This window comes from Thermobia domestica, chromosome 15 (genome assembly GCF_964235325.1).
Source record: "Thermobia domestica chromosome 15, izTheDome1.hap1.1, whole genome shotgun sequence".
Lineage (NCBI taxonomy): Eukaryota > Metazoa > Arthropoda > Insecta > Zygentoma > Lepismatidae > Thermobia > Thermobia domestica.
In genome coordinates this window covers 23,087,074-23,100,072 of record NC_137468.1, presented here as the reverse complement: position 1 = coordinate 23,100,072, position 12,999 = coordinate 23,087,074, and the positions used below count along the sequence as shown (strand labels likewise).

At 35.3% G+C, this 12,999-nt stretch overlaps 1 protein-coding gene across 1 annotated transcript in view; it reads right to left on the bottom strand.

Annotated features, from left to right (window-relative positions):
- LOC145672108 (pfs47 receptor-like) overlaps positions 1 to 12,246 on the bottom strand; it is a 51,509-nt gene extending 39,263 nt beyond the window's left edge. Inside the window, exon 1 of the mRNA XM_081741380.1 lies at positions 12,051 to 12,246. Within this exon, the coding sequence (XP_081597506.1) occupies positions 12,051 to 12,057 (7 nt within the window). The 5' untranslated portion in view covers positions 12,058 to 12,246. The remainder of the gene's footprint in view (positions 1 to 12,050) is intronic.
- Between the last annotated feature and the right edge of the window lie 753 nt (positions 12,247 to 12,999).

Below are 12,999 nucleotides of genomic sequence, written 5' to 3'. Positions count from 1 at the left end.
TTATAGTTTAAGTTGAATGCTTGTTCCGATGAAATTTCAAAAAAAGTATTAACAGTCCAGATAAAGAAACATTTCGTCTTTTGAAAGTTCGTGTATCGTTAATTTTAATACCAACAGATGTTTCGTGAAGTTGTTGTTGTCCACCAGCACCACTACCCATGGAATTTTTGTCCATCACAATTGCACATGTTCTGAGATTAAACCATGTAATACCATTTTGCAAACACTACCTGGTTCACTTTTCCAGTTTTAGCTACTGGCATAATCATACAAACTCATCATCTGAGAAAAATAATCGTTATATTTGGTGGTCAATCTCAACCATGGATTGTCTCAGTTTGAAAACAGAGGCTGTTTTCCTTAATTCTTTTGCACGGTGGGAGTTTCCAAGTTTATTTCACCTCAGTATGTTCTTATTTTCTTCATTATGTTTAAAGTTTTACATTAACTTTGAAAAAAGGTTCCAGCGAAAACATTTATTCCAACAAAAGTCTACCCAGGTTCGATTCCCGGCGGGAGCTCATGTGGTTCGGATTCCACGTTAATCAGTAGGTCCACGTCTCATATAGCCTCGCTGGTGAAAAGAGATGTTAAACTCAAATCAAGTCAAGTCCAACAAGAGTCTTATACAAAAATCTAATGGCCTTATAATTTTGAATGCATGTGTATAAAGCTGTAAAATTAAAACTGTAATCCGTGCACGTTCTTGAAATCTATCATTCTGGTCCTCTTAAACATTAGTCCAAAAAGAACAAAATAAAATTCATGTAACCTTTGTATCACATAGTATACTAAGAATCTCAAACAATCATTAATACTACTGTGGAATTATAAAATATTCTTCATCGCCTTCAAATCCTTCACCTCTGGCGCATGATGAATCCATGGTTCGATCTTAGCCCGCCAAGGCATAGAAATTGTATTATTATTCAATTCAAAATCTTTTGTCGTTGTAAAATTCTATCGAGGAAGTTGAGGTTTTAATATACAACGACAAACGTACCTGTTATACTATATATTATGAAACATAATAGCTTCCTTACTCTGAAGAACGTCCTTTAGGTTAAGGGATAAGCCAATTAAGCCAATAAATGAATGCTGTAGGAAATGGAAGTACCAGGAGAAAAAAGGTGTTGTCCACCACAAAGTTCACTTGGTCGTTTTTAAATCACGACCATCAAAATGTCGTTCTACCACTGAGTCATAGTGCTCTCCCCATATCCGAGTATACCTCACTGTGGGTCTACAAGTTTCAAGAGGTTACCATACAATGTTTATTATCAGGATCAATAAAAGTAAAGCGTCTGCAGTGTGTGTCAATTCATTATACGTAGGATTTCTAGTGGTTGTCTAACAAAAGGGTTGTGTTTGATTTTCAAGTCCAAGGTAATTATTCACAAAAGTACAATCTTGTCCTTTTACTATATAAAATGGAATAAGTATTTCACGTTATCATCTTAATAAGAAGAAGTATTTTCCTGTATATTTCTACGCATTTCATAGACATTTTATCCTTTACCTCAAAGTATTGAGCTCTCTAAGCCTTATTCTTTTAAAAAAGCATATACCAAGTAAGGGTCTGCACATCCTGAAATTTGTTGAAGGGTGAATCCAGCCCTAACAGTCACTGCGTTTAAGCATTATTGAAGTAGCATTATTCTACTTGCAATAAAACAAGATGTAATTTTACAATATTTTCATCTATATTCTCAACAAAATAGTACACTAACTTCTTTTTATAAGAAAGGAGCACAAGGGTACTGTAACATCAACTTTTCTACAATATATCACGCATTTCTCTCCTACTGCAACCATAATTTTCTTTAAAAAGTTTTGAAAAGAAAAGTTTTAAAGTCTTCATATCATAAAGTAAACACAAGGTATCAAGCTCAGTGACTTGTTCAATGGACAACAGTTCATCATTCAGTTACGTTGGTAATGTCTGTAAAAAATAATCTAAAATTAAGTATTAAATAATTTCAGTTTCCTACCATATTCTTCGAAACCAATTATTTTTCTTCTAATGCACTGCTTCTTAAACACTAGTTTCTTCATATAGCATAGAAACAACTAAGATTATTTTTTCTAATATCTATTTATTTCTTTCTTTAAAACAATACATTACTCTCACTGACAATTCAGTTGCCAGTACTTCAGTATTTTAGCTCTAACTATTATTTACATGTGGTAGGTAGTCTTATAATACAGTTCTCTTGCAGTTACGATAACATAAAAGAAATGATATATACTATGAAATTAATCTTCCATAACAGTTCATATACACAGCAACTGCATTAACGTTGTCCCTATTGTGGTTCAAAATCCATTTTACTGTTAATATACTGTTCCTTATAACCTTGTTGTTATATAAAACATAAATTTAAAAAATAATCCAAACAGTAGTTAAAACCTAATACGAAATAAATCTCAACACCGCTTTAAAATATAATTTACTCATTTACTAATCAATCAAAAGTCCCAGGTACAGTTAAAATATATCTTGGTGTGAGCATTAGTGATTCAATTCGTTGTGCAAATATTCGTTTTCGTATTGCTGTCTTACACATAGGCTACTTCTCATCTGCGTCAAAAGAAAATCTACACTTCTCAATAGATATACTTTCTCGTTACAAGCATTAGTAATGGTTCAAATTCCACTTTAAACAACAGCCCTCCCAAATCATTCATAGAACCAGTAAAACAGTAACTAAAAATCCAGATATAGTAAGTTCAGTATTTCAATCCAATACAACTGCAGTGGGTAAAAAGCAAAACCACAGTTCGTCTTAAATTACCAAATTTAACTCAATAAGTGAAAACTGCACAATATAATCTCTTTAAGGTTTAGGAAGATTTAATTTCGGGAGTACATCACTTCTGATATGTTATAACTATATGTCATGTATTCACTCACAAATATATCTGCACTGTATATGCAGACAACTAAAACATTAAAATACTATTTTCTTATGCATTTGTAACAATTATAATAAAGTTTAAAATTGTCGAAATTCAGACTAGTTTTTATTAAAGTTTAAATTGTCAGATATCTATTTCAACTGTAAAAAAGAACATGTTAGCTACTACCTGTAATAGAAGGTATTAAATTATTTCGCTTCTAGCGACTATAACACCATTACAAAAATATGTTCTTGTTTTCTAACTTACAAACAAGACCTATAAATAAAATACCCTTTTTAGTTCAACAAACATTAATCACACTTCAAATAAAATACAAAATCGTATCAGACTGTCTGTAAATATTATATGCAACCGTCAAAACATTTTTAACTTGTCGGTTGCATAATCTTCTAGGTGCCAAAGTCAAATATTCATACTCACTATTATTATGTATGCAAAATGTATCTGTCTCTCCAACACGCTAATTCCCATCGGTCACAGTCCTGCTAATAGTTATCGCCAATGGTGTTGGTTACCTTGTACTTAATGTTATGAGTTCTAAAGTAAAGCAATTTTAACCAAACTATACGTTCAAAGTGCTATCTCTTATTCAAAGCAATTGTTTCCATCTGCATATAAAACTAATCCGCGCTGTCAAATAATTGTCCGTCTCTTGTATTGCCTTAAGAGTCGTTACCTACACTGTTTAAATAATGTCAAAATTGTCCCTAACGTACATTACGTGTTATTAAATATATCTTCTTTACTAGTATGTATGAAGTTATATAAACACCTAATTTTGTATAAAGAGTTTCAAAAGTATAATTGTCCAATAACTGCTACAGTTTCTTTCCTCGTTCATAAACATTAAATAGCGCTGATCATAAAAAATAAGTCACTTCTAAAACAAAATGCTTTCGCTCATTCAAAGTGTATTTTTTAGTTTAAACATTGTGTAAGTGTAAAGTTCTCCCGTTTCCACCTACATTCTCGTTCCACCAACTTATACATGCGTACTTTTATTCATCCAAATATAATACATAGAAAAATCTATGGTGGGTACGCAATACAGCGTTCACCTTTGGTGCATGGAGTCCTTGGTTCAATCCCAGCTTGTTTCAAGTTAGCTTTTTGGTGCACAAACACTATGTGCGTGGGTTTTTGTCGTGGTTCTCCTGCTTCTTCCCACTTTCTTCATTCCACCATATTCATTCATTACTCATCATCACCGTCTCATTTAGTCTAGCCAGTATATTCGTTAAATGTAACACTTATAATAACTTTTATGTCGATATTTCAGTATTCAATATTCATATCACACATTATCCAATATTTTCGATATTTCATACAACTAAGATCCAACGGTTTCAGTAAATCCATATTTTAAGATCAATCTATAACTCCTTTTCACTAAAAAAAAAAAAAACTCCGCTATATTTCAACAACAAACAATTCAGGAAAATAAGGTTTGTTCTCCCGTGTTTCTATTAAGATTTTTATTTCCTTCACCACCTAAAACAATACAAGAATTAAAAATAATTATTTGCTGTATTACGATTTCCAATTACAAAATTTAAGTATAAAGTTTCCCTTTTAACTTCACTACTACATTTCATCCTGGGTAATACGTTCAAACAATCTCGGGTCTCTTTTTATTGCCTTAGCTTTCAACATGAAAAACCCTTAAGTTCAATCTGCGGTAACGTTAAACGTTCTGTCGCCATATAACCTCATTGTTACACTAGCGTATGTGAAACAAAACACAACAGTTTATAACAAAATTCTTACAATATACTTTCTAAATACCAGTTATACGTCTTACACAATTCATAGCTACATATAAATAACAACATCTGCTAAGCAAAATGTTTGTCGTACGGCTTTTCACGTGGAAGAGCCCTGGTTCAATTCCCGGGGGCGCATTCTGCTAACTTTCTGTACAATATAATTTATATATACCTGTTATGTCTTACACAATTCATAGCTACATATGAGTAACAACATCTGCTAAGTAAAATGTTTGTCGTACGGCTTTTCACGTGGAAGAGCTCTGGTTCGATTCCCGGGGGCGCATTCTGCTAACTTTCTGTACAATATAATTTATATATACCTGTTATGTCTTACACAATTCATAGCTACATATAAGTAACAACATCTGCTAAGTAAAATGTTTGTCGTACGGCTTTTCACGTGGAAGAGCTCTGGTTCGATTCCCGGGGGCGCATTCTGCTAACTTTCTGTACAATATAATTTATATATACCTGTTATGTCATACACAATTCATAGCTACATATAAGTAACACGTTCGCACTGCAAGCATAAAATTTAGCGTACGGTTCTCCACGTGGGAGAATACTAATTCGAGTCCCGGTGCAATAAAAAATGTTGATTCCCTACATATTACATTATACTATATCTTAGTCACGTTATAATTCCATAAAATTACACCGAGTCATATCATTTTTAATGCCGGAAAATCCGCAATCAATTCCCGATTAAAACCAAACAGTTCCGTCCCCTTATACTCCAGACAATTACAATATGTCCCTTTTCCATATAAAAAAGTAAACAAGTATACTACAAGAAATCTTTCCAGAAGTTTCGAGTGTGTTCTTTCCCCTATTCCAACAATAATAAATTAAAAAAAGATCTGGAAGCTTCTAGTGCTTTCTTTCACTCATACCAACGATCCAAATTTCTAGCATATTCTCCAGCAGCTGTCGCGTTACATGTGCTGCATATTAATGAATTACCTTGTTCTACGTGTGTGATCTGCATATTTTATTTCCGAAAGGTCTTTTCTGTATTCTGCTTGTCCAATTAACATTTATTTTAACCGGAAACATTTATTATGTGTCATGTTACCTCCGGCCGCACCTGCATACATTATGTGTCATTAGTATGCGGAAAAGGGTGTATCCATTTTTTTAAAACGTGTATTACCAAGTGCTACCATGTCAAAAAAGTAAACACTCATGAATATTCATGAGTGAGGACTAGATGCCCCATAACTACTTGCCCGCCGTTTGAGATGGCACGTCATTCTACTGTCCTGCTGGACTCTCTAACGAAACAGAAGACAAGTTTGGTATTTTTTGGCCGTGGGTACGCATATTGTCTCAAAAAAAAGTCATTATTGGACTGCAATTAACTCACAAATTAAAGCAACACACCGAAAACGCAGTAAGTAGTGATAAGTGTAAAATGCAGAGTACCATAACATCTTATTTTATATTGTGCCTCGGGCATAGAGTATTGGATGACGTAAGATAACGCAGGTACAGAAACATTGTGTAATATTCGTAAATACATTATTCATGCAAAAATATTTTTTCTAATTGTATATTACCTTGTTTACTAATTTATCCACTGAAATCTCTCTATAGCGGACAATTTTTAATTCCCCACGGCTATCCATTTTAGAGAGGTTTCACTGTACTATGGACCTATAATCATTTTATTTTCTTTTTTACATATTGCTTCCACTACTGAGTGTCTATGGTCAACCCATAAGGACCAATGCCAATGAAACTGTAAGACACACTGTAAAAAATCGTTGGGTTATTTCAACGACATGCCTATGTGTTAACACGATTGTGTTAAAATATAACACAAACAAGTGGTTAGAACAACTCACTCTCCATTTGGAGTTGTGTGTCAAATGCCGGTAGTTGAAATGACACACAGCCTGTGTGTTAAATTAACACAAGTGTAGAATCTTCGGTGTTGTTTTCTGCGTGATTGCCAAATATGTTGGGCATCTAATTATAAAGGCTTATGAATTGAAGCTACAGACAAATACAGTAGAAAGAAATACTTCTTAAACAAATCCACATATACGCAAAATTTCATCTCCCACATTTGATTCTTTATTGCTTCTTTTTCTAAGTGATTGTGTACTAGGAGCAACAAACGCATCAACCTTATCAGATGGCAACTGTCGCCGATCATTTGAAAGTAAATATGGAAGAACTATAAAATAAAGTAAATAGACAATCGCCATTTTGTTATAAAATTACATTGCGAGCAGATTTTATCTTATCCCAAACGGTTATCGTCGAATATACACGGCTTAAAGGAGCACTCTGATTAGCCAAATTCAAAAGACCTCAACAATTTATTCCTCTGCAAGCGACAATTACTTCAGCGCTTGCGTCGGTAAGTTGGAAGAGCACGCGGCTAGTAATCGAGAGGTTGGTGGTTCGGGCCCTCTACCCGTCACTAAAGTAATTTTTTACTTGTTTAAAGTGTTTTTTTTTTTTGACTCAGCGTAATGTAAACACATTACACATATAGGCGATTTAACATATTTTAAGAGAGTAATTTTGTGGTTCATTAACGCTTACAGAACGGCACGGCTCAACACCGGTTGTATGTTAAAGACGTAACACTCCCCCTTTGTTAAACGCCAACACCACAGGGTATGTGTTGAACTAACACCGCATAGTGGTAGTCACGCTGGAACCACTCACTGCCTTGTGTTAAAATTGAGTTGAATTAAGACAACCATTTTTTACTGTGCAGGATCATTAGACCATGGGATGACATTTTCCAGTAAGTTCGTCCCTATACGCATTACGGTGAACCAATATGAAATTGAGGAGTTTGATGTAGATCTAATAAGGGCGTAAGCGAGTTTACGTCCTTTTTGGATCAAACGCATTTGTGGCTTTTGCCATGCTTGTTTAACCTCCTGGTAACATTTCAATTCAATATCGGAATAAAATTATATTATTACATTGTTTTATGTAAGAAAAAAAAAACAAGATTTTCAACATCGTTTTTCTCCAACTGCATGTTTCAGGCTTACGCCCTTATTGCTTCAGACTCCTCAATTCAAGAACTATAGCCATATGATCTTCAAATGGGGCTAGACAAACATTATAGTTAACAAGTAAGCTATCTAATTCTGCACGTCGCGTTACTGCGTATGTAAATATATGGTGCTTTTACAGTAAATAGCACAGTTAACCACAGTTAACAAAAAAAAAAAAAAAAAAAAAAAAAACTATTCCGCTGTAGTGCATTTTCGAAAATAGCTGAGTTAAGCTGGTTTTCATTTCACTTTGATTCAAATTCACATTATAAAGGGTGGAGGGAAGTATGAAATGTATAATTTAAATATTTTCTTTAAACTTATTATTCCTGTCATAAGAAACTGGCAACACCTCATAATTACTGGTACAACCTTAACGAACACCAAGACTTTTTTTTTTTTTTTTTTTTATGGCAAGTGCAACCAGACTACCCCCAACTAAAATATTTTGCTTCACTATTGACGACTTTCAAAAAACGTACTTTTCAGTAAGCTGGCTACTCAAGTTGGCTCGTAGTCGATTTCAAATAGGCCTACTTTTTGAAAGAAAAATATGCGTATGAGTGAGAGTGAATTTAGTTCTTGACATCAGAACAAAATCTTCTGTAACATCAGAAAGTTCATTTGTTCTGTGATAAAGATTACAGTCATTCTTGCCAAGCGATATCTACTTATCAGTACTTATCGGTGTTATCAGTATTAAATATATTTTAAATTTTAAACGCATACTTGTTCCTGACAAACAAAAAACAAGGAAGAAAACCGATAATTTATCTTATGTGTATATTTATTCCAAGAATTTGCCAACTCTCAGTTTAAAAGCTGATAAAATTAACCTGATAAGAGATTTAAATATACCAAGAATAATGTTTTGCGTGTAAACCTGAAATCAATATCGATTTCTTATTTATGAAAAATTGCAACATTTTGGTAGTCTTGTTAATGAAAATGGGTTCGAAAGAAAAAAAATGAGACCTGCTAAGGCCGCTCCTACATTAAGTTCATTGATTTTGAGTTTCATGTCTCGTTCAGCAGCAAGGCTATATGAGATGTGGACCTACTGACTAATGTGGAATCCCAACCACATGAGCTCCCATCGGGAATCGAACCCGGGTCAACCACGGCAAAGGCGCCTACGCTAACAGCTTCTTTTAAAAATAAGAAAGTCAACCGATCATACCTCAGTTTCCTCGTATACAAGGTTTCTTTAACCTTTTACCAAATTCGACAGGGACACGAACACATACATACCCAGGATAGTTAAAATTCCAAAGGCTCTCCCACCGGGAATCGAACCCGAGACCACGTATACCAAAGGCGAAATTGCTAGCAACTAGACCAGCGGTGAAGGTTTAGCCACGAAGGAACTCTGGCACAATATTGACCAAAGAACAGGATAGTTTAACCAAGATTCAGTACTGTGTGGCAATGCAACTAAGCCTATTACGGCATATTCTCTAGCAAATGCTAGACAAAAGCCTCTCCAACGTTGTGAGGGATTTTATTCTATGACGGTCAACGCTAAAACCGGAAGTGGTTGATTTTCTAACACTTCCGGCTTTAGTAGAGTGTTTAGAGTGGAGAGGAAATATCTTCTTGAGACGTTTAATTGATTGCAGAAATCCACTTTTGCTATCTGTACCCGTCCTTACTCTATGACGATTGAAATTAAAGACTGAAGTGGTTTATTTCTGCCATTTCCGGTTTTAGTAGAAAGATAGATTGGAGATGGGATATGTTCTTAACCCCTGGATGCATACGTGGGGTCTCTTCGACCCTAAGCCGTTCTTCGTGCTTCACATCTCCCTTGTTACATGGCACAGGAAACCCAAATTTGATGACTTATTCCTACAATATTTTCTTCTTTTGTGTAAAGGCATTTCTCATTTTTTTTCCAAATTTCTGAAAAGAAATCGATTTTTAATCGATACCTTCATTTTCCATGCATCTAAGGGTTAATTGTCTAAAGAAATCTGTTTCTCGTTACCTTTTACGATTTTTATTCGATCAACGCTAAAACCGGAAGTGGTTGAGAAGATACCTATTCTTAGAACGCTAAATCGATTCCCGCCCTCCCCCTCCAAAAAAAAAACTCCCGATATCTCTGATAGATTTTCGTTTTGTGTAGATCATTATTGAGACCGGAAGTTGTAGCATTCCTACCACTTCCGGAATATAACATCGTTTGGACTTGGGAGTTTTAATCGATTACAGAAAACCGATCAGCGTTGCCAGACCCACAGCTCGGAATTATTCCAAAACCTGATGGAAATTATGCTAGATTGGGTCAAATTATGCTAGATCCTCATAATTACTAATTCAGGTGTTTTAAAAGAAAAAAACGAAGTTGAGATACGATAACGTAACTTAAAATACGCAGAGCGCAAGAATGCGTGGATAGAACTCAGTACGTCACGGACCAAAGGTTTAACTCAACTAAACTAGTGCAGTCGTTGCTAGACTCAATGGCGTATATATCGTATAAATGAATGCAAAGTGTTTGTTTACATATTTTGAAAGAAAATTACCTCGCAGCATAAGCGGAGTTGGGAATTGTCTGCTTGGGGGGTGGGGGGCAGATGTTTGATCGGTCTCGGCCCTTTTATTTCAGAAATAAAGATGGTCATGAAGTCAGAAATAAAGATGGTGAAGTTGTCAAAAAGTTGGGGGGAGAATGGTCCCCATAGCTCCGCCCATGACTCGCAGTTAAAGGATTAGAAAACCCTGGGTGGAGCCACACACACACACACACACACACACACACACACACACACACACACACACACACACACACACACACACACACAAACACAAAAAAAAAGCCGTTTCTAACTTACTTTGGAAAATAAGACTGGGTGTATGGTTTACCGAGTGTATGAATCAATGGAAGAGGATACATTTCTGCCGTTCTTTTTCTTCCTACAATCAACTTCTTTCTCATCTCCAGGTTTTATGGCTTTTTGATAAACTTGCTGAAATTATGCTAGATTTGGGCAGGATGCTAGATGCTAAAGACATGCAAATTATGCTAGATCTAGCATCATTATACTAGATCTGGCAACGCTAAAACCGATTCTCTCTATTTATTATCTTTATTGCTCTGTAGAGATCAACGTAAAAACAGGAAATAGCTGATTTCTACTATTTCCGGTTTGAAAAATTGGTTCCAAAAACAAAATCATCACTTTTGATCAAACTTTGGTGATAATCCATGGTAATTGCATTGGCACTCTGCGTCTGTATTGCATTATACAAGACGTCAACATGATTCATCAGCTCAGTCTGGCTTGTTAAATTTCTTTAAAGGAAAAGAGTATTTTGTTATGGCATTCCATCTATTATTTTTTTCCTCAACCTTTTCAAAACATACCAACAAATGCCTTGTTTTTATGAACACTACCTATAACAGTTCCATCTTGTTGAAGAAAATGTAAAAATCCTCTTATTATTGATTGATCATAAGTCACTTCACTTAGGCGATAAAGAGAAACATTGTGAATCCAGTATTTTTTTTTTTTTTACAAAAGTATTCTATAACTAAATTCAGTAAGTGTGGGTAGCAATGAATGTGCTTGGCATACGGGAATAATTTTGTATCAGGTTTTATACACCTTCTTGGTTACCACTGAGTACCGGGACACAATCGTATGCTTGAACTATGCGTGCCTTTTTTCAATTGAAAGGTTCCAGACTGTTTTTCAGAACCTCACTAAGGCCTAAATTTACCATTCTTCCCCCCAAATTTATCCTTCTTCCCTCCACATTTACTTACCTTTATCCCCCAAACTCATCCCTTTTCCCCCAAATTTACTTTTATCCCCGATTTATCCTTCTTCCCCAAACCTACCTTTTCCCACCAAATTCACCTTTATCCCCGATTTATCCTTCTTCCCGAAACTTACCATTCTTCCCTCATTTATCATTCTTTCCTCCAAATTTACCTTTATCTCCCAGATTTATTCTTCTTCCCCAAACTTATTATTCTTCCCCCAAATTTACCGTTTTTCCCTAAATTTATCCTTCTTCTCCCAAATTTACCTTTTTGACCTCCAAATTTATAATTCTCCAGCTTGATTACACCATTTTAATGAGCAATTATAATTCCCTAATTATTCTTATGGGCGCAACCCTTGCCCTAAAACCCGCTTGTGAACACCACTATCATCACATTTAGACTTAATGTTGCAAATCGACATTACTTTAAAAACAGGAAAAATCACTCCTCTTTCTTCAGGTTCTCTGCCTTTCAATAAGACTCTATCCACTCATTCTACACAAGGTACGAAGTTCCAACATATCAATGCATTAATAAAAAGCATATCCAAAGACTTACCTGGCATTTTATTCACTATCTGTTTCCTCACTTCACGAAACTTCACAAAGTTCCAAATCGAAATACTTTAGGTTGGTTAATAAATAAAGCAAGAAAAATCTTTTTAAAACCGTCAATGCAGAGAAAAATTGATCGTTATACGGTATTTAATGAAATAAATGTAACGTTGGAATCACTAGATAACAGTATCGTTCAAAATATTATCTTAAGCCTACTTAAGAGGCGTTTCCTGGATACAAGAGAGTGTTTTTTTCTTTTTTTTTTATCATCATATCGTTGCATAGCACCTACATTATCTGTCAATTGCTCCACGTTAATCTTTCTTGGAAATTGACATCATAACTAAATGATTTTCCAAGTGGAAACGCTTACCAGGAATTTATCTCTTACAGTTAATATTAAAAGATAATACAGGTACTTTTGCGACTTATTGATTAGGAATCTTCACATAATAATTCATCATCATAAGCATTCTCCTATTATTATAAAAGTTTCTACATCCTATACTCTCCCCATAATCAGTGACGTAACTAGCGGGCAAACGGGGGTGCGCAAAACTCTGCAAATATTTATTTTCAGTATAAAGCAAGGAAAGGAATTTTTAGCAAACTAAAGATAATAAAAAATACCTCAGAAAATTAACAGGACAACGACTCACAAACTTTATGATCATATCCACCCCATCAGGACGTCGCGGTCGGAAAGAGGGATTGCCGCCGTCGACGGTGGCGGGCCGCCGGAGGCAGCCGGCACCCGTCCGCGGCAGCACGACGATCTACATGTTCAAAGTTGCCGACCTTTTACCGAGGCGGCAAGCGATCGAAAATCGTCAAGTAAAATTCCCTTTGCCTACTCTTTGCCGACTGTTGCCGACCGTCAGAGCCGGCAAAACAATCGGAAAGGCCTCTTTCCGACCTTCTGCCGACCTCTTTTCGACGGCGGCGCCGGC